This window comes from Ovis aries, chromosome 1, assembly GCF_016772045.2.
Source record: "Ovis aries strain OAR_USU_Benz2616 breed Rambouillet chromosome 1, ARS-UI_Ramb_v3.0, whole genome shotgun sequence".
Classification (NCBI taxonomy): domain Eukaryota; kingdom Metazoa; phylum Chordata; class Mammalia; order Artiodactyla; family Bovidae; genus Ovis; species Ovis aries.
In genome coordinates, this window is record NC_056054.1 from 3,506,005 (window position 1) to 3,531,364 (window position 25,360).

A 25,360-nucleotide genomic window follows, 5' to 3' on the forward strand; every position below is an offset into this window, starting at 1 on the left:
GATGTTCCCTCTTACCAGTCTCTGAGCTTCTGGGCTCAGGCAGTCTATCTCCTGGTTCTGCGCGGCCGCAGGGTTGGTCATCCTGCCGGCTAAAGGCCACCTTCTCACACAGCCAGCAGAGATCCTCAGTGGACGCAGGGCTCCCGGGATCCGCGGGCGGGCTCAGCGCAGCCGCATGCCGAGAACAGCGGGATCGCGGCGCGCCTCGGGACGGCAACCTCGCCCTCGCCCTCGCCCGGGCGGAGCGCGCCTCCGCGGTTCCGGGGCTCGGGCGCGGCCGCAGGGGCGGGGTGCAGGTGGCCGGGGCTGGCGGGCCGGGGCGGGGGGCGGCGCGGGGAGCCGAGGAGTCGGGGCCGCCCCCCCGCGAGCTCCGCCCCTGCGCTCCGCCCTCTCCGCCCTCCGGGTCCACCGGGCTTGCTCCGCCCCCACGCTGCTCCCCCCGGCGCGGACACTAATCACCAGGCAGCCCCCTTCGGTCCCCATCCGCGGAGGAGACCCCCGGCCGGTCCTGGCCACCCACCACCCGCGGAGGGAGGGCGAACTGAGGGGCTTTGGAAGATGCGGGAGCGGGGAGGTGCGCGCGGGGCCCGGGGAGGTGCGCACGGGGCCCGGCTCCCCTTGGGGAGGGGTCGGTGAGGGGGAGGGTTCTGCACGGGGGCGGGGTCCTCTGGGGGCGGGGTCCTGGGGGCGGGGTCCTCTGGGGGCGGGGTCCTCTGGGGGCGGGGTCCTGGGGCGGGGTCCTCTGGGGGCAGAGCGGACAGTCTCTCCAGGCCCCGCCTGTGGCCCCGCCCGCCTCCGCCTCCCTCACCCCTCGCCGCCTCCACCGCCCCCGCGCCGTCGGTGCTGGGCTGCGCCCCCAAATTCAGACCAAATTGAGCTTCTACGGACACGACAGCCTCGCCCGAGCTCCGCAGCGTCTGCTGGCCGGGTACCCCGTTAACACGTCCCCCGGAGAAAGGGCCGCCTTCTAGGGCGACCAGAATGCGCGGCCCGCGGAGGTGAGAACAAGCGTCCGGTGGCGGGTGCGCCCCCCGCCCAGCTCTCGCTCAGCAAGCCGCGGCAGAAGAATGAGGTTCGGCGCGGATTCGGGGTCTCAGGGCCGGGGTTGGTGGGGGCGGAGGGGTTGGCCGCACCGTCCAGGGTCCTGCGGGAGGTCGTGCGAGGCCGGGGCCGCGCGGAGGGGAGTGTCCGCGGCGAGACGGGGACCCCGCGGTTCCGCACGCGCCTCCTACAGCCCCAGAACACGCGTGACTTGTTCTTTAAAAGTCCTACAAGCAAATCATGGAAACGTGTCCCGACCTCGGCAGGCCGGGGCGGGAGCGACGGGAAGGAAGGACGCAGATTTTTATCAGAATGCCAGCCTGCCCAGGCCATGCCCCACGTCCGCGGCGCCCCCTGCTCCTACGCCGCGTCCAGGCGGCCCCGGCCCCTGCTGACCTCGCCCTGAGGGCACGTGTTCGGAAGCCCTTCTCAGAAAGACCACCTCCCCGCCTCAAAATGAAAACTTCCAACGGGAAGGCTGGGCCGAGGTGTATGCAAAGGCGGCTCCAGCAAGCGTCTTGAGAGACCGCCAATGCGCACTAAAATGTACGGTCCCCAGGTCTCCCGATCTCCGCCACCCTGACCTAGCTCCCAGTAAAGTGTCAGCGCAGCGGACCGTGTGCGCTCACCTTGCCGCTCTGGCTTCAGGGGAGGAGGCTCTGGAAGGAAGGGTGTGTGTGTGTGTGAAGGACGGGGCTGGGTGGACAGAGGACGTTCTGGGGGGCCGGGAGGTTCTAACCTAGGAGGGAATAGGGGCAGCAGAAAACCAAGGCCGAGTAAAGACCCAGAGTGGCCGGCGCGGGAGAAACAGCAGGGGTCAGCTTTGATGAAGGTGCACACAGCTGCCAAGCTTTAATGCACAGCACCGTCGGATTCGCAAGAATAACTTTCAGAAAGACTGAAATGCATACCTTTAATACTTTGTCTTCTTGCTATAGCGCTTTTAAAGTCCGTTAGTGTGTTAACAGTTCTTGATTAAACACGTTGGAGAAAATTTTAAGTTATTTTATGTAAATACCTATGGGATTTGGGGAATCTCTGGTGGAAAGCAAAGATAATTTGAGTAACAGCTCCACGATGAGAAGGATAGCCCGTCAATAAAATTGCCTTCTGGGAGCCTTCAGTAGGAATATTCTGATGTAGATCAGCAGATTCTAGAGCTGCTTGCCACCTGGAACCCTGTGACCACATCTCCCTGAGCAGGGGGAAGACAGGGGGCCAAGAGGCAGCCAGGTGGCTCCACCGACTGTGCTTGGTTGGTGGGGGGGGCTCCCCTTCACCCTGGGCACTTTCATTATTACTGGCAGGTTTCAGATGAAACCCGAGATACAGGGTGAGACACTAAGTAACTTGGTCACAGTCCTACAGTCAGTGACAGGGCCGAGAGCTGAGCCAGAGGGTTTAACTGCAGGGCCCACTTCCCCATACGGTTTCCATAAAGCTGACAACTAGCAACTGGAAGGCCACCCGGGAGGTAGTGCGGAGGGGGTGCCCGTGTCTACAAGCATTGCCCTGAGACCCGCAGGACCAATGAAGCCTGTTCCCTGCCTCCAGAAACCACCCACAAGGCACCTGGGCCTGCCTGCCTTGCTCTGCAGCAGGAGGGAAGCGGGGCCACAACAGTTTAACATGGCTGAGAACTGGGAAAGATGGTGAGTAGCCCCAGAGAAGACAGCAAACCCACAGCCCCCACAGGAGCTCGGGGAGGGCCCAGCTGCAGAAGCCGCAGGTGGCACGACACTGTCCCAGAAGAGGCAACTGGCTGATTAATTTTAGTCCCAGGAACAAACTAACAACACCAACAGTAAGATAATAATAGTAAAGGCACAAGAGATTTCTGACTCCACCCAGTAGCAGCAGCAGCTGTACCAACATCCTTCTGGACCGGAGGCCAGGACATTCTGACATGTGTTCCAGCCAGCCACCCTGGGGGGACAGCTCAGACCGGTCCCAGCTGTAGGGCAAATGTCAGTCTGTGTTTTAAGTGCTGCAGAATTCACACTTCTCTGTGTTATTTAGACCCCGGGGTCCCAGAAGACAGTGTAGAGGGTCTAGTTGCCTTCATTTTGATATAAGCAGCTCTCTGATGAAAAGGCGCCCTCCTGGGGCCCTCTCCTGGCAGTACCCACCCTGCTCTTGTTTTTTAAACTCACCGTGGACACTTGTGAGGATGACTACTGAGAGGCGCCTACACACTTAGTGCTGGGGAAGTCCACACAGAAGTCAAAGAAAGTGGCATTTTGCGGAAGAGAAACCATGGACGTGCACTGCATTTCTGCCCCGGTGCTCACAGCTTTCGGTCGCTAGGCGTGTGTGTGCTCAGTCACGGCCGACTCTGCGACCCTACGTACTGCAGCCCACCAGGCTCCTCTGTCCATGGATTTTCTGGTGAGAATACTGCAGTGGGTTACCATTCCCTCCTCCACTAGGCAGCGTAATCCTAAATCCTTTAGATTGGGGAAGACAAAACCAGAATCACCTAAGAGTGTCAGGTAAGAAGAAATCAAACAAGAAGCCCCCAGGTTCCATTCTCAGGGAGGCTGGCAGAAGAAACCCAGAGCACCTTTGAAAGATCTGAGCCACAAAATGGGGGCGGGGGGGGGGCGGCGGGGAGGGGTCAGGAAGAGGGTGGCCATGCATCCTGACTGCTCCAGTGCGGGCCCGGGGTCTTTATATACAGAGCTGTGAGGTCAGTGACACAGGCTCCTTCTTTTGGTCAAGACCTCTACCTCTAGCAGGTTGACTATGTTCACTCCTTCCAAGCTGTGGGCAGTCACTCACCTATAAGCACCCAGACACTGTCTAAACCCAGGGACTCTGTCCAGAGAGGGGCCTCAGGTTTTGTGAAAGCTCCGATTGTCCCAGGCATTCCTAAAAGTCACCATGCTTATGCTGCTTGGAGCCCTCCCCCCAAAAGTGTAATGTCCCAGATCTCAAAAGCAGTTCTCCAACATGCAAGATTACATGCAGGAACTTAACTTCTTAAGGGACGCCTAGTAAGGACAAAAAGGTAAGTAGAATGATCTAATTTTGTTCTGGGAACATCAGACTTCATAGCTCACCAGCAAACGCCACAACATTCAACCACTTTGGGGCCACACCCTAACTCGTTTACTGGTCTCCATGGTGTTGGGCTGTTGCTAGGTTTACCAGCATCGCCTGCTTTTGTGGTTTGGTTCTGAAAACTACAGCAACCAAGACAAACCCTTCCAGGTTTGCAGGACAAGGCAAAGGGCCGGCAGGGGAGAGCAGGGTGGTTCTTGGCCGTCCTGCTCTTCAGATAACTCGCACAAAACCATTTTTCCAAATCATAGCCATCACAGCTGTTTTTCATGAACATGAATCACCAGTCATTGGTTTCAGCAGAATAAACATTTCTATATTACTTCTACAAACAGTGAGCTTTACATGTATGTTATAACTTCCCATGGATCCCTTTGACTAAAATAAAAAAGACACTCCATATAGTAAAGCTGGTTCATGAAGCGATTACCCAGATTTGCACCACACCTTTCAGTTTACAAAGCATTTTACACAGGCATGCCTTAGAAATACTGTGGGTTTGGTTCCAGACCACTGCAATAAAGTGAGTGTCATAATAAAGAGAGTCACATGAAGTTTTTGATGTTCGCACTACACTATAGTCTATTAAGCATGCAAGAGCATTATGTCTAAAAAAACAATGTATATACCTTAGTTTAAAAATTGTCATTGTTGTTCAGTCGCTCAGTGACATCTGACTCTTTGCGACCCCATGGACTGCAGCATGCCAGGCTTCCCTGTCGTTCACTATCTCCCGGAGCTTGCTCAAACTCATGTCCATTGAATCGGTGATGCCATCCAACCACCTCATCCTCTGTAGTCCCCTTTTCCTCCTGCCTTCAATCTTTCCCAGCATCAGAGACTTTTCCAACGAGTCAGCTCTTCGCATCAGGTGGCCAAAGTATTGGAGCTTCAGCTTCAGCATCAGTCCTTCCAATGAATATTCAGGACTGGCTTCCTTTAAGATGGACCGGTTGGATATCCTTGCAGTCCAAGGGACTCTCAAGAATCTTCTCCAACACCACAGTTCAAAAGCATCAGTTCTTCGGTGCTCAGCTTTCTTTGTGATCCAACTCTCACATCCATACACGACTACTGGAAAAACCATAATTTTGACTATATGGACCTCTGTCAGCAAAGTGATGTCTCTATTTTTTAATAAGCTGTCTAGGTTTGTCATAGCTTTCCTTCCAAGGAGCAAGTGTCTTTTAATTTCATGGCTGCAGTTACCATCTGCAGTGATTTTGGAGCCCAAGAAAATAAAATCTGTCACTGTTTCCACTGTTTCCCCATCTATTTGCCATGAAGTGATGGGGCCGGATGCCATGATATTAGTTTTTTGAATGTGGAGTTTTAAGCCAGCTTTTTCACTCCCCTCTCTTATTTTCAAGAGGCACTTTATTTAAAAATACTTTATTGCTAAAGAAATGCTAATCATCATCCGTGTGTGTGCACAGTCCCTCAGGCATGTCTGACTCTTTGCGATCCATGGACTGTAGCCTGTCAGGCCCCTGTGTCCATGGGATGCTCCAGGCAAGAATCCTGAGTGGGCTGCCATGCCCTCCTCCAGGGGATCTTCCTGACCTAGAGGGGTTGAAGCCTAGTCTCCTGCATCACAGACAGATTCTTCACCGCTGAGCCACTAGGGAAGCCCCAACCACCATCTGAACTTTTGGCAAGTCATAATCTTTTCACTGGAGGAAGATCTTGCCTCTGTGTTGAGGTTGCTGAAGGCTAAGAACTGCTGTGGCAATTTCTTAAAATCAGATGACAGTGAAGTTTGCCACAGTGATTGAGCCTTCCTTTCACAAACGATTTCTCTGTAGCATGCAATGCTGTTTGATAGCATTTTTGCCCACAGCAGCACTTCTTTCACAATTGGAGTCCCTCCTCTTAAACCCTCTTTATCAACTAAGTTTATGGAATATTCCACATCCTTTGTTGACATTTCAACAGGAGTAGATGACATCTCAGGAAACCATTAGCATTGCTTGTCCACAAGAAGCAAACTCTCAGTCAGAAGTCCTGTCATCTTTGCTGTTCAGTTGCTAAGTCGTGTCTGACTCTTTGCAACCCCCATGGACGACAGCACGCCGAGCTTCCCTGTCCTTCACCACCTCCCAAAGTTTGCTCAAACTCATGTCCAGTGAGTCAGTGAAGGCCACTGAGCCATGAGATTGCAGCAATTCAGGCTCACCTTCAGGCTCCATGTCTAACCCTAGTTCTCCTGTGGTTTCCAGCGCATCTGAAGTTACTTGCTCCACTGAGCTCTCAAAGTCAACCATGACAGCTGGAATTAACTTCTTCCAGACTTCGGTCAATGTTGATATCCTGAGCTCTTCCAATGGACTGCAAATGTTCTTAATGGCTTGAAGCATGGGGAATACTTTTTAGAAGGCTTTTCATTTACTTTGCCCAAGTCCATCAGAGGAATCACCATCTATGGCAGCGATAACCTAATGAAACCTATTTCTTGAATACAGTGTTGCCACAAACCTTCTATTTGTTAAGCAAACAAACAAACAAAAAAACCCAAAGTATCTTTGAAGTGCAGTAAAGTGAAGCACAATGAAAAGAGGTCTGCTGAGGCCCACAAAGGTTGTATCACGTGTCCACACAGATGAACGTTGGAAGAGGAGCCCGGCTTTTAACCCAAGTCCAAGCCCTCAGTGTCCAGTGCACTGTTTGACACAGAGGTGCTCCCTGCCCGAGCCAGCCAGGGATGCTCACTGGGACAGACAGTCAGCAGGTAGGCCGCCTCCCTGGGCTCAGTCTAGACCAGTAGCCCCATCTCCCGCAGGTACCGACAAAGTAATGTAGCCAGATCAAGGTCAAGGGTGTAGCCGGCTCTTCTGGTAAGACCAGGGCACTGGTAGGAGCGTCAGGTGAGGGCGTCAGACCCTGCCTGCCATTCACCTCCCAGTCAGCTGGCTCAGCTCAGGCCACAGTGGACTTGGCCCTCGAGCCAAGATCCTGACAGCCTCCAGTGGACACAGATATTGGGGGCAAGTGACTGGGAAGCAAGGGAGCTCGTTTCTAGCACACAAAACAGCTCCTGCTTACCGCGCACCCACCCCGGGCCGGGTGTCCTACGACCACATCCTTCAGCCTCCCAGCTCCCTGTGTGGCCCTCATTGCCCCCCAGGACTGAGTGGGCTCTTCAGGGATGGGCGCACGTGCTCACCTCGGGAAACAGGGCAGTTCATAAACGACGGACGCACGGGTGATTCTCCCAGGAAAATGAGGGACTTCGATAGCTTCTCATCAACTCTTATTGATCTGGTGTATTTTATATTTTTGTAGCAATGGAGAATAGAAACTGTCTTCTAAAAGTGGGATGACTTTAGGAATGTGTTTTTCTGCATAGCTACCTAGCACCCAGCAATTCCCCACACTTCTTTTTCATTTAATATACATGTTTAAAATCCCTTTGGATTTTCTAAGCAAGGTGATGAGTTCGAGTTTTGATTGCACTGAACTAGAAGTGGGGGCAGAAAGCCTTATTGGAGGTGTCCAACAGGCGCTTTGGCAACAGAAGTATGAACTGGTTTAAGGTGATGAGAAAAATGGCAGCACGCACATAACAGAAACTAGTCTGAAGGCAGGAATCTGGGGATCCCTACATTCCATGAATAAGAGGAGTGACAAGAACAAGCCAACACAGGGACTTCCCCGGTGGTCCAGTGGGCAGGCCCCCACACTGCCGATGTAGGGGGCCCAGGTCTGATCCCTGGTCAGGGAACTAGATCCTGCAAGCTGCGACTAAGACCCAGAACAGCCAGATCATCATCATCGTCGCACAAGAACAAGTCAACACAGACGATGGGTAGGTAGAGAAACGGAAAACAGAGGTGCCTTCTGGAAGCCACTATTCAGAAGGCTGGTGAATACTGGTGTTAAGCAAGGCAGATGCAGTGCTGACAACAGGGTCCGGAAAGCCTTTAATTTGCAGCTCGATAAACACCGGCTATTGTGTTATCTTGTTGAAATTCTACATTCCAGCATTCTCAGTGGCTTCTGCTCAAATAGTACATGATACACGGCAGCCCGGGAGGAAGACAGAAGCAAGAAGAGGGTTTGGGTGGGGAGAGGCGTGTTCACTTGCCCATCTGTTTTGAAGCATGGAAGAGACTTGAGCCAGTTTGGAGACTGAACAGTGGGAGAGTCAACAGGAGAGGGAGGAAAGACAGAGGGGGCGTGGGCAAGAGGGCTGACTAGGGGTGGTGGGGGTGGGCCGGGGGTTTCTCTGGACTTTCAGCATTTGGCCTGATTCCGAGCTAAGATGGGGATGAGAAAGCCACAGTGTCCAGGAGAGGACAGGCCACGAGAAGCACAGGCCTGGTGCAGAGACTGTGGACACAGAGCTGGGGAGGGGAAGGGCGGGTGGGGCAGAAACTGCGGGACGTGCGGGAGAGCTGCCTCTGGCTCAGCCTGGGCGATGCTGGTCTCAGGACCTGCGCCCGGAGCTCTTCCACGGGGCTCCAGACAGCCCAGTAATGCTGGCGCAGGGTAAACGCTACCCACATGTAAAGCAATTTCTAGCTTATTTTACTCTGGGATCAAGTTCATCTCCAAGAGTGCCCGGGAATAAGTCCACAGCAGTCTTGGGGGGGAAATGTATCAGTTTTTTCAATCCATTCCTCAGAACGGTTGATCCTTAAGACCAACACAAGAGTGATCACGGGAACACTCATGTATTGTGGCCAAGGAAACGGCCACAAACGCCTGTAATAAAGCATCTCTTAGCAAAACTAATTCTGTTTTTCCTGAAAACAACACACTGCAAGTATCAGCCAATTATTTTCTAAAAATATTGAGGACAAAACACTGAAATCCATTAATATTTCTCCATAATATAGGAAAAGGCCCCTCTAAGTCAACCCAAATTCAAAGAAAAAAGTATCTCTACATGCACTTGGAAAAGTACATTTAAAATACTTTTGATCAGAGTAGACAGAAAAAATATGCTTTACTTTCAACAACTGCATTTACTAGCTAACAGAACGCTTTCTGGTAAGAAATAAAGCAAATGTTTCAACATATATTTAGGAAAATAAAATGATTAAAAATAAAATCAATATTTCTTCTAGATGCTCGCTGATTTATTTGGCTCTGGCCTCAGTAATCTTGCCTATGAGTTTAACATCTAGGAGAGATAAAAAGTGCTGAACAGTCAGAACCATGAAACAAACATTTACCCTGCTCACTAAAAAATCCAGAAATCAGTCAGGCTACAAATACTATTAACAAATGTCATGCATAGAAAGGAAGTATGGGAAACATAGGAGTTTATAATCTAAATTTAAACAGTACCCACAGCAAATAGGGAAATTTGAGGGCATGTAGGATGAATTCAAAGGTTTAAAATCAGGCATTCCTGATAAACAGCTTGACTTGAAGACGACCCGACTTCAGGACAAACAGAAACGTCAGAAGTAAGCAACCTTCTCACCTATGGTAGAGAAATGTCTAAAACAGCATCCCTAAAATAATCTTCCTAAGAGAATACATATTTCTAAAGGGAAACGAAGACTCTAACACTGTGTGTGCGCTCAGTCGCTCAGTCAGTCCAGCTCTTTTGTGCCCCCATGGACTGTAGCCTGCCAGGCTCCTCTGTCCATGGGATTCTCCAGGCAAGAATCCTGGAGGGGGTTGCCATTTCCTCCTCCATGGCATCTTCCCTCCCAGGGATCGAACCCACATCTCTTGTGTCTCCTGAATTCTTTACCCTGCGCCACCTGGGAAACACTAACAACACATGTCCACAGCCTAAAATAAGGGTTTTCCCTTCTGCATTTTAGCCCCCGAAATACAGTGCAAAGAAAAACCACCAACTATTAGCCTCCAGAAAGGTACAAGATTATGGGCACCTCCTTTACCACCAATTTGTACAAACCAGGTATCTTTCCAGAAGACTTAACAGAGAATGTAAAAACCTCACCTCTGAAAAATGAAGACTTCAGACGAACTTCAAGAGAAGTTTAAGGAAGAGCGAAGAACAGCCGTCTGGAGAGACATGTTTGGCACGAGAGTGGAAATTCTGGAATAACTAGAGATCAAATAGCACTCCTGACCACGTCAGCTCTGAGTACCAGCCGACAGGTCAATTACAGGCACCTTTATACCCGCCACCTCACCGGGCAGCTTCGACCCGCCTTCAGTAATGGAAGGGCGTGGCTCCCTAAGCCCATTGCAGGATTTCCAAATGCCTCTTCTGACCTGTGGGTTTGATTTTTAGTTACTCAGATTACACTGAAGTCCCTTCCTCTTATCCTCACTTCCACTGAGACATGTGTATTAAATATGGGATTAGACTACGAGGGAAATTTTCTTTATCTATTTATTTTTAATTGAAGGATAATTGCTTTACAGAATTTTGTTGTTTTCTGTCAAACATCAACATGAATCAGACATAGGTATACATATGTCCCCTCCCTCTTGAACTTCCTTCCCACCTCCCTCCCCAGAGGGAACTTTAATACAAATACAGGGCAGGGTTTCATAACCGTGGCTCTCCTGACATCTGGGGTGAAGTAATTCTTCGATGGGTGCTGTCCTGTGCATCAGAGGATGACCAGCAGCATTCCTGGCCTCTACACACTAGGTGCCATAGCACTCTCCTCCCTGCCTGTATATTGCCACCCTGCTGATTTGACTTCTATGCAGAGTACATCATGCGAAATGCTGGGGTGGGTGAAGCACAAGCTGGAATCAAGACTGCCGGGAGAAATATCAATAACCTCAGATATGCAGATGACACCACCCTTATGGCAGAAAGCAAAGAGGAACTAAAGAGCCTCTTGATGAAAGTGAAAGAGGAGAGTGAAAAAGTTGGCTTAAACCTCAACATTCAAAAAAGGAAGTTCATGGCATCTGGCCCCATCACTTCATGGCAAATAGATTGGGAAACAATGGAAACAGTGACAGACTTTATTTTCTTGGGCTCCAAAATCACTGCAGAAGGTGACTGCAGCCATGAAATTAAAAGATGCTTCCTCCTTGGAAGAAAATCTATGACTAATCTAGACAGCATATTAAAAAGCAGAGACATCACTTTGCCGACAAAGGTCCATCTAGTCAAAGCTGTGGTTTTTCCTGTGGTCATGTATGGATGTGAGAGATGGACCATAAAGAAAGTTGAACGCCAAAGCATTGATGCTTTTGAACTGTGGTGTCGGAGAAACTCTTGAGAGTCTCTTGGCTGTAAGGAGATCCAACCAGTCCATCCTAAAGGAAATCAGTCCTGAATATTCTTTGGAAGGACTGATGTTGAAGCTGAAACTCCAATACTTTGGCCGCCTGATGCGAAGAGCTGACTCATTAGAAAAGACCCTGATGATGGGAAGGATTGAAGGCAGGAGGAAAAGGGGACGACAGAGGATGAGATGGCTGGATGGCATCACCGACTCAATGGACATGAGTTTGGGTAAGCTCTGGGAGATGGGAGAGGAAGGGAAGCCTGGAGTGCTGCCGTCCATGGTGCTGCAGTCAGACGTGACTGCGACTGAACAGCAACACAGCGGGTGCTAGCAGCAGTCTGCTCGCTGCCTGCGGTCGCCAGAGGTGTCTCCAGACACTGACAGATGTCCCCTGGGAGGCAGAGAGACCCTGTTGAGGACCCTCGATCTAGGGAGCTTGTGCCTTCATCCAAGACACCCACACTGTAGAAGGGCTCACTAACTCGCACAGAGGGGTTCCACCCCAGCAGATCCCAGCTGACCGCGCACGGAGGTAACGGTCGTGACAGACGCATTCCACCACGCCCTCCGATGTCTGTGGCCCTCTGGTTTTCAAGGGAAAACTCAAAGGTGGGGCTGGATGTAACGGTCAGGAGCAGCGAGAAAGTCAGAACTGACGCTGAAAAGTAGCAAGCGGGGGCCACAGGGCGGGAAGAGAGAGACGGAGCTTTCAGAGGTGGTACAGTCAGGCCAAGCGCGAGGGGGTGACGGTGGAGGTGGGCTGGAAGGAAGAACACAGGAAGTGAGAAGGTCAAAGAACTGAGTTTGATTTCCTGGACCCTCTGGGAAGGCCTGATCCAAAAGGGGGCTGTGATGGAGAACACAGCCAGGGCAGGGGTGGGGGCCCGCAGGCGGCTGGCAGAGTCCACACAGCGCAGGGGCCCTCACAGCTCCAAAGCCTCCGGAGTGAAGTAAGCCAGCAGAGAAAGACAAGTATCATACGATGAGACATAGATGTGGAATCTAAAATAAACTATCCGAGATTCCCTGGTGGCTTAGGTGGTTAGGAATCTGCCTGCAAGGCGGGAGACCTGGGTTCAGTCCCTGGGTGGGGAAGATCCCCTGGAGAAGGGAATGGTAACCCACCCCAGTGTTCTTGCCTGGAGAATCCCACGGACAGAGGAGCCTGACGGGCTATAGACCACGGTGTTGCAAAGAGTCAAACACGACTGAGCAACAAACTATACAAATGAACTTATTTACGAAACAGAAATAGACTCACAGACACAGAAAATAAACTTATGGTAAGCAAAGGGGAAAGGCGGGGAGGAGGGCTAAATGAGGAGACTGGGCTTAAGAGATACACATCATTATAGATAAAATAGATAACCAGCAAGGACCTACTGCACAGCACAGGAGACCATGTCTTGTAATAACCTGTAACGGGAAAGAATCTGACCAGAATCTACATATATGCACGTTTATGTATCACGCAGTCACTGAGCTCTATACCTGAAACTAACAAGATACTGTAAATCGACTGAAGAGTTCAAGAACAAAGAAAACAAAGTGAAAACCTCCAAAGCAGGGGTTTGGGAGAAAAACTGAATAGAATTCTTGCTCCGTTGCTGGCGAGGCTGCAGTTTAGGGCCACTGCTGTGACCTCCGACCCCAGGCTGGTGCCTGCTGCCCACTCTGCCTGCCATTCTGAAGTACACGGGTCATTCTTCCTGCGGGTGAGGGACTCGGGAGCTCACAGTTTGAACGTAGGCTGAGAGGAGCTGCAGGTAGAGCCCCATGTCACTCAATGGGCGGCATTAGGCTGAGGCTCTGGTCAGCATTTCTGAGGGCCTGGTGCTCTGCCCTTTTTCTGGAACCTCCCCCTTCCAAGTCCAGAATTTTGGCTTTACTGCTTCCCCAAAGCCAAGCTTTCGGCGTTCTTGATGTATTATGAACAGGGCTCTGCGCAAACGTAGACAAAGACTGGAAGGAAACACAGTAAACAAAAGAGCTGCTCTATTTAAGTGAGAGAATTGTACTGCTGTTCAGAATATCCTCAGATATTGTTAGAACGCTCTTTTTATATAATAGCTTAAGGAACTTGCACTTTATTCAGGAGGCAGTGTTTGAATAGGGAAGTAGAATTTTGTTTGAACAAAGAACTTGTAGGCAACAAAAAAAGGTTAAAAATCACCTTTGTTAAACTTCTCCAAAAGTTTCTTGGCTGATTTCACTATTTATTCTTCCAGATCAGCTTCAGAGTCTACTTTTTAAACTTTAAGCCAATCTTGTCCCCTAAACTGGGATATTATTGGAATTACTTTATGGATGTATTAACATCTTTTCAATAGAGTCTTCTAATTCAGAAACAAGGTACCTCTCTCTCCATTTTTTAAATCTATGTCCTTTGGTATATCGTTATAGTTGTCTTCATATAGGCCTTGCATATTTCTTTATTCCTAAATGCTATTTTGAATGAAATCTTCTCTTCTTGCCATCATTCAAAAAAAAAAAAAAAAAACTACTGTGGTGTACGAGAATGCTATGGTTTTTTCAGGGGAGGGGAGAAGTAGAGAAACTTGTTCCCTGAGCACATTTAATTAATCAGTTGACTGTGTATTGGAGTACAGCTGATTACCAATGTTGCGTTAGTTTCAGGGGCACAGCAAAGTGATTCAGTTATTTACATGCATGTAGCTATTCTTTTTCAAATTCTTTTCCCCACTAGGTTGTTATAGAAGATTGAGCAGAGTTCCCTGTGCTATACAGCAGGTCCTTGTTGGTTATCCATTTTAAATTTATCAGAGTGTACATGTCCACCCCCAACTGCCTAACCATCCCTTGCCCCTCACCCTTCCCCTCTACTATGGATGTTTGTTTATATCATTACAAACATGGGACTCAGTTTTGGGCTGAAATTTTGGATTAGTGTGCAAGTAGTTACACACTCTATTTCTTTTCAGTAGTTACACTGCGGATTTCTTTATCCTGTCTGACCAGTGGCACTCCCACCATCATAATGTCACACCAGCCCCGGCCTGCCGTTTCTTCCTCCGTTGGATGCTCTGCAGCTGGGCAAGCAGTAAGGACTCAGCAGCTTTGTGAGCGTGTGCTTGTGCTGCAGAAACACAGGACAGGACAGCAGGCCTATTAGAACAGAAACAGCACTGCAGGTGCCTAGGAAGTAAACAGAGGCTCTGTTGGCGGCCACCCGATAAAGCCCCTGAAAGGAAAGAAATTATAAGGCTCAGAAAAAAGACACTCTTGCCTAAAGGCCAGAATCTAATTTTAAACAATAAAAGATAAACAGGTAAAGTGACTTGAAGGAGGATTAGCACTGAAGTCAGTGAAAAGCTAATTACTTGAAGGAGGATTAGCACTGAAGTCAGTGAAAAGCTAATCACTATTGTCAGCGTCACCGTCTGATTTTTTTCTGCAGCGACAGGCACCAAAGAGGAATGACGCTCAGTTCTGGGGCCGACACTGCCCGTGTGGGGAGCTGTGCTCCGCCAAGCACGTGGTGCCGGCCTTGGCCAGCCCCATAGCCTCTGTCCCCGTGCGGGGAGCCATGCTCCGCCAAGCACGTGGTGCCGGCCCTGGCCAGCCCCATAGCCTCTGTCCCTGTGCGGGGAGCTGCGCTCTGCCAAGCACGTGGTGCCGGCCCTGGCCAGCCCCATAGCCTCTGTCCGCCCCTCGGTTTCCTCATCCGTAGGAGAGGAGTGACAGCGGCAGTAACCCAGTGCCTGCGGTTTATAAGGTTCCATCCATGATTCCTTGAAGTCAGTATTTAAATGAATAAAATGCGGGGCAGGTGTTTGGTTCACACAGTTAATGCTACAAAGTACTTCAAGGCACACGCAACCCAAATCTAATGGAACTGTCACTATTCACAAAGGGATGTGAGAGTCAGCTTTTGTCCCAGACCAGCCGCCCCTCCCTCTTGGCCTCCCGGCCTCACCCCACTCTGGCTTCTATCTCTGCCTGTATCTCCGTGGCTCAGAAGCCACAGCCTGCTGGGTAGCTCTGGTGCAGGGGAAATACACAGGCTTGGTAAGCCCCTGCAACCCGAAGACAAACTGGAACTCCTAAGTCGTGAGCTGGAGGAGGGGGAACCATGATTACTGTTTAGAACGAGAGGCCTGAACTTCGGGAATGTTATTTTCCTTCAGACACTCTGAAGGAAGTTCTGGTCAGATGACTGGCCTTGAACTTCACAGCCCAGATAAGGAGATACGACTGTGTCTCCCAAGAAGGGGATTAGGCAACAGAAGCCCACAAACTTCTCTTTTTGGGTAAAGAGACTCTCCTTTGGTACAATTTTTGAAAAAGAAGAAATTGTCCCACAGTGAAGCAACTAAGAGTTTTGAATAAAGATATTCAAAGTTTTCAGTTTGAATATTTTATGATTATTTAGAACATGTGTCCTCCATGTAGCATAAAATATAATAAAACTGGGGCTTCCCTTGCGGCTTAGCTGGTAAAGAATCCACCTGCAATGTGGGAGACCTGGGTTCGATCCCTGGGTTGGGAAGATCCCCTGGAGAAGGGAAAGGCTACCCACTGCAGTATTTTGGCCTGTAGAATTCCATTAACTATAGTCCATGGGTTGATAAGAGTCAGACACTACTGAGCGACTTTCCCTTACTTGGTTACTTACTTACAATAACACTGTATCTTCTAGCATCTTTATCTCTGGAAGGAGGCAAAAGGATGTGTAGATAGGGAGTGCACACGTGCTAAGTCGTTTCAGTCGTGTCCGACTCTTTGTGACGCCATGGACTGTAGCCCGCCAGGCTCCTCTGTCCGTGGAATTCTCCAGGCAACAATACTGTAGTGGGTTGCCATGCCCTCCTCCATGGGATCTTCCCAACCAGGGATCAAACCTGCGTCTCTTACATCTGAATTGGCAAGTGGGTTCTTTTCCACCAGCACTACCTGGGAAGCTCGTAAGTAGGGAAGAACAGGAGAAATTAAGGAGAAACAGATTTACAATTGGGAGGGGTGGTGAAATTTCAGTGGCTGCCTCCTGGTGGCCACAGGTGAGTGTTCCCAAGGGGCCTGCACTAAAGATTTCTTATTGGCTAGTAATCTCAGACTGGAGAAGGCAATGGCAACCCACTCCAGTACTCTTGGCTGGAAAATCCATGGATGGAGGAGCCTGGTAGGCTGCAGTCCATGGGGTCGCTAGGAGTCGGACACGACTGAAGCGACTTAGCAGCAGCAGAAATGTCAGACACCTCAAGTGTTCACTGATATGTGAATGGATAAATACATGTGGTATATCCATACAATGGAATATTATTGGGCCTTTAAGAAAAGGAAATTCAGATACATGCTGCCATATGAATAAAACCCTGAAAACATTATACAAAGTGAAATAAGCGCAGTGCAAAAGGACAAATATTACATGATTTCACTTACATGAGATACCTAGAATTGTCAAATTTATAGAGAAAGTAGAAGGTGGTTGCCAAACGGAGGGGACACAGGAGTGAGTGAGTGCCAAGTCCCTCCAGTCGTGTCCAGCTCTGCTCGACCCCATGGACGGCTGCCCACCAGGCTCCTCTGTCCTTGGGATTCTCCAGGCAAGAATACTGGAGTGGGTTGCCATGCCCTCCCCCAGGGGATCTTCCCGACCCAGGGATCAAACCCCCGCCTCTATGTCCCCGGCATTGGCAGGCAGGTTCTTTACCACTAGCGCCACCTGGGAAGCCCACAGGAATGAGGGTTAGTGTTTAATAGACACAAAGTTTCAGTCTGGGAAGATGAGAAGGGCTCTGGAGAAGGTGGTGATGGTTGCTTAACAGTGTGAACATACTTAATACTACTGAGTTGTATACTTAAAATGGGTAAGATGGGGAATTTTATGTTATGTGTGTTTTACCACACTAAAAGTTAAATCATGTTGAAAGTTTTAGACCATAAGAAATAGCCAAATCGATCTTGGGATATCTCCTCTATGGCATTCTGTCTGGCCATAAAAATGCATATTTGATGAGTATGTAATAGAATGCGGAGCGCTTATGCCCATGCTGAGTGCACGTACCCTCAACATACACACTCCAACAACATCTATGAAAAAATAAGTAACAAAGACCCTAACGAGACAGGGCTTCCCTGATAGCTCAGTTGGTAAAGAATCTGCCTGTAATGCAGGAGACCCTGGTTCGACTCCTGGGTTAGGAAGACCCCCTGGAGAAGGGATAGGCTACCCACTTCAGTATTCTTCCCTTGTGGCTCAGATGGTAAAGAATCTGCCTACAGTGTGGGAGACCTGGGTTCAGTCCCTGGGTTGGGAAGATCCCCTGGAGAAGGGAAAGGCTACCCACTCCAGTCTCCTGGCCTGGAGAGTTCAGTCCATGGGGTTGCAAAGAGTCGGACATGACTGATCGGCTTTCACTACCAGACCCAAGGAAATGAACTGATATAGTGCCATGGTTTTTTTTACGTTATAATGAGAGTATGGATAGCTTTCTGTTTCCTTCTATTTTCCACTTTCTTTTTTTATACACATGTACTACTTTTAAAGGGGGGAAATAACACAGCGTTTCATCTTCCTCTGTAACTTTATTTGAAAAGCAAAGAAGAACGAAAAGAAAGACCTTTCTGTGCTTATTTCCTAGAGGCTTTTAAACCTAAAAGGAAACTGCAGTTAATTAGGCTGCTTCTACCATGTTTGCTCCTTTCCTGCTTTTGTACCACACCACCTTGGGTGCCCCTGGCGAGGCAGGCTGGTGAGGCCTGTGGCCATCCTCAGAATGGTATCTGTAAGTGCTTGAAACAAAGTACAGGGTTAGTCGCTCTGTTGTATCGGACTCTTTGCGACCTCATGGACTGTGGCCCGCCAGGCTCCTCTGTCCACGGGATTGTCCAGGCAAGAATACTGGAGTGGATTGCCATTCCCTTCTCCAGAGGATCTTTCCAACCCAGGGATGGAACCCAGGTCTCCCTCATTGCAGGCAGATTCGTTACCATCTGAGCTACAGGGAAGATCTGTAAAACAAAGTATATATAGTTACAAAGGAAAGTGATTATTATGAAATGTATTGTCAAAATATATTTTAAAATTGTGATACAGTATCAATCATGGGCTTCACTGGTGGCTCAGAGGTAAAGAAACCACCTGGAAAGCAGGAGATGTGGGCTCAACCCCTCGGTGGGGAAGATCCCCTGGAGAAGGAGACGGCTACTCACTCCCGTATTCTGGCCTGGGAACTGTACAGACAGAGGAGTCTGGCAGTCTACATACAGTCCATGGGGTCGCAAAAGAGTCGGGCATGACTTATTGACAACAACAACAGCAATCAATCAGTCACAATACAGACAGGAAAAAAAAAAAAAAAGAAATTATACCAGTTATGTTAATAGGAGTAATTTAATACAGGAGACCCACTAAGCAAGTGTTGAATGACTTAGAAGGCAGAAGAGACTCAGGTAACACAGAGGCAATAATTTGGGGAACACTAGGGCTGGGGGAACAGAGGGGTGAGTTGGTGTACCCCAAAGACTCAGAAGGCACTGTGCTCCAGAACCTCCACGGGCTCCGCGGCAGCGGTTTCTGAGAGCGCGAAGGACGCTAGAAACAGAACCAGCCGGCTGCCGGTGCAGGCGGTTGCTGGGGCGACGGCTCACAGAAACAGGAAGCAGGCGGGGCGGAGCAGACGAGTCTCCTCCTCTGCCTCACAGTCGCCCCCTAGCGCCCGCGGGCAGAGCCGGGGGGGGATGAGGGGCGCAGAGCCACGGCCGGGAATAACTGGCCCCGGTACCGGCTTCTTTCCCGGTGCCCTGAGTAACCAGAGCTCACATCTACCTTAATATCCACACGACCACGTGAACTTCCCCAGCTGTCTGCAACCACCGAAAAGTTACACAAAAACAGTACTCGGTGCTGAAGCCACGTGCACTTCTAACTCTGCTCAGGTTTGGGGCTGACGCTCATAACGGGAGGTAATGTTGCTCTGTTTTTTCTGACCCAATTTCAGGGATCCTTTGAAATCTAACCAAAGGCCTTTGGAGGGTGAGGGGACCCAAAGTTAAGAATCCTTCTGGGTGTTAAAGTGCTTTTTCTTCTTCCTTAAATTTTGCTTTAAAAAGCCACAGGCTTGATCGCATGATCACAGGGTGGGTCGCGGATGCCAGGTTTCTCTTTGCAAGAGAAAATAAGTGATGCGAGGTCCTGTCTTTGGTGCGTGTCTCTCTTTCACTGATACGGTCACCCCATCTTGCAAGCAGTAAGCAGTGACTTGCATCTTTATCCATCATATTGTGCCTACTTCTGAATGCCACAGAAAGTAAAGAAGGCGAACACACAGCTGCACCAACATCCTCATCCCATGCTCCTGGGGGCACGGATTTTAGGATTCCCGGGGAGTCTTCAGAGTTCCTTTCCGTAAGGCCCCTGGCCGGCCCCACCTTGTTGACCGTGACCCAGACGTCCCCCAGTCCGGATCTGTATTTCTTTTCTCTTGATTTGTCCAAGGTTCAGCCCACCGGCCAGGTGGACATCTCTGCCTGGAGGGCCCAGTCACCTCAAGCTCGAGATGCATTCAAAATGGAATTCCTGTCGCCTCCAGCGGTCTGTCCTCTGCACTTTCTCCTCCGAGGGGGCGCTTCCGACCAGCGCCTCTGGGGAAGACTTCATTTACAGTCTCTGGGTCTCAGCTGCCCCATCAGAGAAGGAGAGGCAGTGGCAGACACGGCCTTCTGGGCTGGTGGGAGGACTAAATGATCCCCCGGGCCCGGACATCAGCGAACGCCCGCCCGAGTGAGGCTGGTGCTCCTCCCCGCCCTGCGCCCCCCACCAGCAGGCTGGCTGCCCTTCTCAGAGTCACGTCAAGGTGCCCCGGGGCCACCGCCTTGGCCCAGCCTCAGCGAGTCTCCTGAGTTACCACAGCTGTCCCCAGTGCCGCCCCCCACCCGTTATCGCCACGCCACCCACTTCTGTCACTCACCCTGCCATCACACGGGGTGGGGCTGCCACGGGCCAGAGACTGCGGATGCAACAGGGGGCACGGGCAGTCCTGCCTCTGGGGGAGACTGATGTCAGATAATGGCACGGAGAAGTAGCCACTTACAACTGTGACAGGCGCCATGCCACTCAAAATGTCCCCACGCCGCGCCAGCCGTGGGGGGTGCGCACAGAACACACAGCTTTGTGTTTCTGAGAAAACAAGAAGTCATTCTAGGTGGGGGAGATGGAGAGCCCTCCCGTGAGGCTGCTGGGGCTTCCCTCCGAGAGCCGGACGAAGGGCGACACTCTGAGTCACCAAGCCTCCTGGCGGCCTCCTGGCGTCCTGCCACGGCCGACCGTCGCCCTGCAGTCTCAGGCCGGCGACAGAGGACTGCCTCCTGGTGGTGACTTCAAACCTTGGAGGCTGAATCCCCACGTTTCTTTTTTTCCACGAACTCGGTTTATGTGTGGCCTTAGTCACTTAGTCTGGAGAAGGCAATGGCACCCCACTCCAGTACTCTTGCCTGGAAAAGCCCATGGATGGAGGATCCTGGTGGGCTGTCGTCTATGGGGTCCCACAGAGTCGGACACGACTGAGCAACTTCACTTTCACTTTTCACTTTCATGCATTGGAGAAGGAAATGGCAACCCCCTCCAGTGTTCTTGCCTGGAGAATCCCAAGGATGGAGGAGCCTGGTGGGCTGCCATCAATGGGGTCGCACAGAGTCGGACACGACTGAAGTGACTTAGCAGCAGCAGCAGCAGCAGTCACTTAGTCGTGTCTGACTCTTTGTGACCCCATGGATTGTAGCCCGCCAGGCTCCTCTGTCCATGAGACAGTTTATAACAGTGTTTATAACACTATTTGTAATAAAAGAGGACCCAGCTCTCAGCTGAGGAACTTCGGTAACAAGCTCATCTATGTCAGAGTTTCATTTAACACAGAAAGATCACTTTTCTGTCTCACAGATGGAATATACACGCATTGATAAGTCTACTCTTAATCTATAAAGTCTGAACAGTGCTACCGACTATAAACACATTTCATTATGCTCTGTGAAAAACTGTAACAATTTATTAAAGACACTGAAAGTCAGCATTTCATAGCTTATTTATAGCAATATTTGAAAAATACAAGGTGAATCACATTGCAAGATTTGTTTAGCACTTCAAGCTAAGAGAAATATTTCAAAATATGTATCATCCATTCTAAAATATTTGTAAGCTATATCACAGTAATCCAAGTCTATGACCCAACCAGTAACGCTGAAGAAGCTGAAGTTGAATGGTTCTATGAAGACCTACAAGACCTTTAAGAACTAACACCCCAAAAAGATGTCCTTTTCATTATAGGGGACTGGAATGCAAAAGTAGAAAGTCAAAAACACCTGGAGTAACAGGCAAATTTGGCCTTGGAATGCAGAATGAAGCAGGGCAAAGGCTAATAGAGTTTTGCCAAGAAAATGCACTGGTCATAGCAAACACCCTCTTCCAACAACACAAGAGAAGACTCTACACATGGACATCACCAGATGGTCAACACCGAAATCAGATTGATTATATTCTTTGCAGCCAAAGATGGAGAAGCTCTATACAGTCAACAAAAACAAGACCAGGAGTTGACTGTGGCTCAGATCATGAACTCCTTATTACCAAATTCAGACTCAAATTGAAGAAAGTAGGGAAAACCACTAGACCATTCAGGTATGACCTAAATCAAATCCCTTATGCTTATACAGTGGAAGTGAGAAATAGATTTAAGGGCCTACTGATAGATAGAGTGCCTGATGAACTATGGAATGAGGTTCGTGACACTGTACAGGAGACAGGGATCAAGACCATCCCCATGGAAAAGAAATGCAAAAAAGCAAAATGGCTGTCTGGGGAGGCCTTACAAATAGCTGTGAAAAGAAGAGAGGTGAAAAACAAAGGAGAAAAGGAAAGATATAAGCATCTGAATGCAGAGTTCCAAAGAATAGCAAGAAGAGATAAGAAAGCCTTCTTTAGTGATCAATGCAAAGAAATAGAGGAAAAGAACACGACGGGAAAGACGAGAGATCTCTTCCAGAAAATTAGAGATACCAAGGGAATATTTCATGCAAAGATGGGCTCGATAAAGGACAGAAATGGTATGGACCTAACAGAAGCAGAAGATATTAAGAAGAGGTGGCAAGAATACACAGAAGAACTGTACAAAAAAGATCTTCACAACCCAGATAATCACAATGGTGTGATCACTCATCTAGAGCCAAACATCCTGGAATGTGACGTCAAGTGGGCCTTAGAAAGCATCACTACGAACAAAGCTACTGGAGGTGATGGAATTCCAGTTGAGCTATTTCAAATCCTGAAAGATGATGCTGTGAAAGTGCTGCACTCAATATGCCAGCAAATTTGGAAAACTCAGCAGTGGCCATAGGACTGGAAAAGGTCAGTTTTCATTCCAATCCCAAAGAAAGGCATGCCAAAGAATGCTCAAACTACCAAACAATTGCACTCATCTCACATGCTAGTAAAGTAATGCTCAAAATTCTCCAAGCCAGGCTTCAGCAATACATGAACCATGAACTTCCAGATTTTCAAGCTGGTTTTAGAAAAGGCAGAGGAACCAGAGATCAAATTGCCAACATCCACTGGATCATAGGAAAAGCAAGAGAGTTCCAGAAAAACATCTATTTCTGCTTTATTGACTATGCCCAAGCCTTTGACTGTGTGGATCACAATAAACTGTGGAAAATTCTGAAAGAGAGGGGAATACCAGACCACTTGACCTGCCTCTTGAGAAATCTGTATGCAGGTCAGGAAGCAACAGTTAGAACTGGACATGGAACAACAGACTGGTTTCAAATAGGAAAAGGAGTACGTCAAGGCTGTATATTGTCACCCTGCTTATTTAACTTCTACGCAGAGTACATCATGAGAAACGCTGGGCTGGAAGAAGCACAAGCTGGAATCAAGATTGCCAGGAGAAATATCAATCACCTCAGATATGCAGATGACACCACCCTTATGGCAGAAAGTGAAGAGGAACTCAAAAGCCTCCTGATGAAAGTGAAAGTGGAGAGTGAAAAAGTTGGCTTAAAGCTCAACATTCAGAAGATGAAGATCATGGCCTCCGGTCCCATCACTTCATGGGAAATAGATGGGGAAACAGTGGAAATACTGTAAGACTTTATTTTTTGGGGCTCCTAAATCACTGCAGATGGTGACTGCAGCTATGAAATTAAAAGACGCTTACTCCTTGGAAGAAAAGTTATGACCAACCTAGACAGCATATTCAAAAGCAGAGACATTACTTTGCCGACTAAGGTCCATCTAGTCAAGGGTATGGTTTTTCCTGTGGTCATGGATGGATGTGAGAGTTGGACTGTGAAGAAAGCTGAGCACTGAAGAATTGATGCTTTTGAACTGTGGTGTTGGAGAAGACTCTTGAGAGTCCCTTGGACTGCAAGGAGATCCAACCAGTCCATTCTGAAGGAGATCAGCCCTGGGATTTCTTTGGAAGGAATGATGCTAAAGCTGAAGCTCCAGTACTTTGGCCACCTCATGCAAAGAGTTGACTCACTGGAAAAGACTCTGATGCTGGGAGGGATTGGGGGCAGGAGGAGAAGGGGACGACAGAGGATGAGATGGCTGGATGGCATCATTGACTTGATGGACGTGAGTCTGAGTGAACTCCGGGAGTTGGTGATGAACAGGGAGGCCTGGCATGCTGCGATTCATGGGGTCGCAGAGTCGGACACGACCTAGCGACTGAACTGAACTGAAAGTATATATTCTTTCAGAATAACCAGAATAATAAACCAAGTATAGAACAAACTTATATTTAGGTCAATATTTTTTAAGGCAAGATAAAATTTGTGTTATTTGGGTACAGAAAAACTTCTGCTTTCCAGTTTGAACAAGTAATATGATCATAATGGCTATCTAAGAATTTTTGAATATCTTATTTGTATTCAATTTTTAACTTTTCAAATATTAAAGTCTCATTGAACACAAAAGTATAACTCTCTTGCCTAAGAACCATGTTTTCTTTCTCTCCTTTAGGAAGCTCTCTGTTGTCTGCACATTTAAAGTCATTAACAGGACAAGAAATGGGGAGCACTGACCCTTCAACTCTAAGGATCTATCAGTGACTCTATGTCCTGAGACTGACTTGCTCATTGTGTGCTTCCGTAGACTTCTAGAAACCTGAGGACCTAATATAGTACTGTTCATTTCATTTAGTAAAAGATGCAGAGATTAGAATGAGGAAAAGAAACTCAACCTCATGAATGACGAAAAAGCTGTAGGAAGTATGTTGCCAGACTGGTTATGCACGTCTCTTAATTTACTTAGAGAGGTGGTCTGAGACGTATCACGAGGGAAACGTGCACGCACATGGGCAGTCACACACAACGCCAGTGCTGGCCGTGGGCCCAGGCTGGTTTCTCAGGGACCACGGAAGCGGGGAGAGGGAGTGAGGAGCTGGTGGGCTGCTGCTGCAGCCCCTCCGCCGTCGCAGAGCCCCCTGGCCCCCAGCTACCCTCTGTAGCTGTCCTAAGAATACAAAAGACCCAACACAAATGTCATCACTATAGCGTGTGTAATTCGCTCAGTCGTGTCTGACTCTTTGCAACCCCATGGACTGTAGCCGGCCAGGCTCCTCTGTCCATGGATTTTCCAGGCAAGAATACTGGAGTGGGTTGCCATTTATTCTCTGCAGGAGAGCTTCCCAACGCAGGGATTGAATCTGGGTCTCCTGCATTGCAGGAGGATTCTTTATTGTCTGAGGCACCAGGAAAGCAATGGTTTACCCTTAATTGGAAAGTGTCTGACTTAGATATCCAACAGCAAGAGAGAATCTATTTTGTGCTGTCCTGGGTGTCTGACGTGTGACAGATGAATTAGCTTTTGTGGGACCATTTGTTTTCACCGGTTCGGATTAAGTGTTTGGGGACCTGACTTGCTGTGGAAAGCCTCTGGCTCTCGGGTCTGAGCCTCTAGAACAGCTGAGAACTACCCACTACTGCTTGTCGAGTGTGTGCGTGCTGCGCGTTGTCACACGATCCATGACTGACGCCACGAGCCAACACAAGGCCACTGCTTGTCCCTTGCAAAGGGGGAGACCGATGTTACAGCACTAACTACCACATGAACTTGAAAGGGT

The 25,360-nt window shown here is 49.2% G+C and overlaps 1 protein-coding gene across 50 annotated transcripts in view; it reads right to left on the bottom strand.

Moving 5' to 3' along the window:
• Window positions 1-25,360, bottom strand: part of LRRFIP1 (LRR binding FLII interacting protein 1) — a 159,357-nt gene that overhangs the window by 91,952 nt on the left and 42,045 nt on the right. For 10 of the 50 annotated variants that reach the window (XM_004001766.5, XM_042244595.2, XM_042244586.2 and 7 more), the window contains exon 1: window positions 16-227. The exons of 39 other annotated variants lie outside the window; for them this stretch is intronic. In XM_004001766.5, the coding sequence (XP_004001815.1) occupies window positions 16-81 (66 nt within the window). In that variant the 5' untranslated portion in view covers window positions 82-227. Of the gene's footprint in view, window positions 1-15; window positions 228-10,024; window positions 10,177-25,360 lie in introns of those variants that run through there. One more of the 50 variants, XM_060398974.1, reaches the window with a different exon arrangement.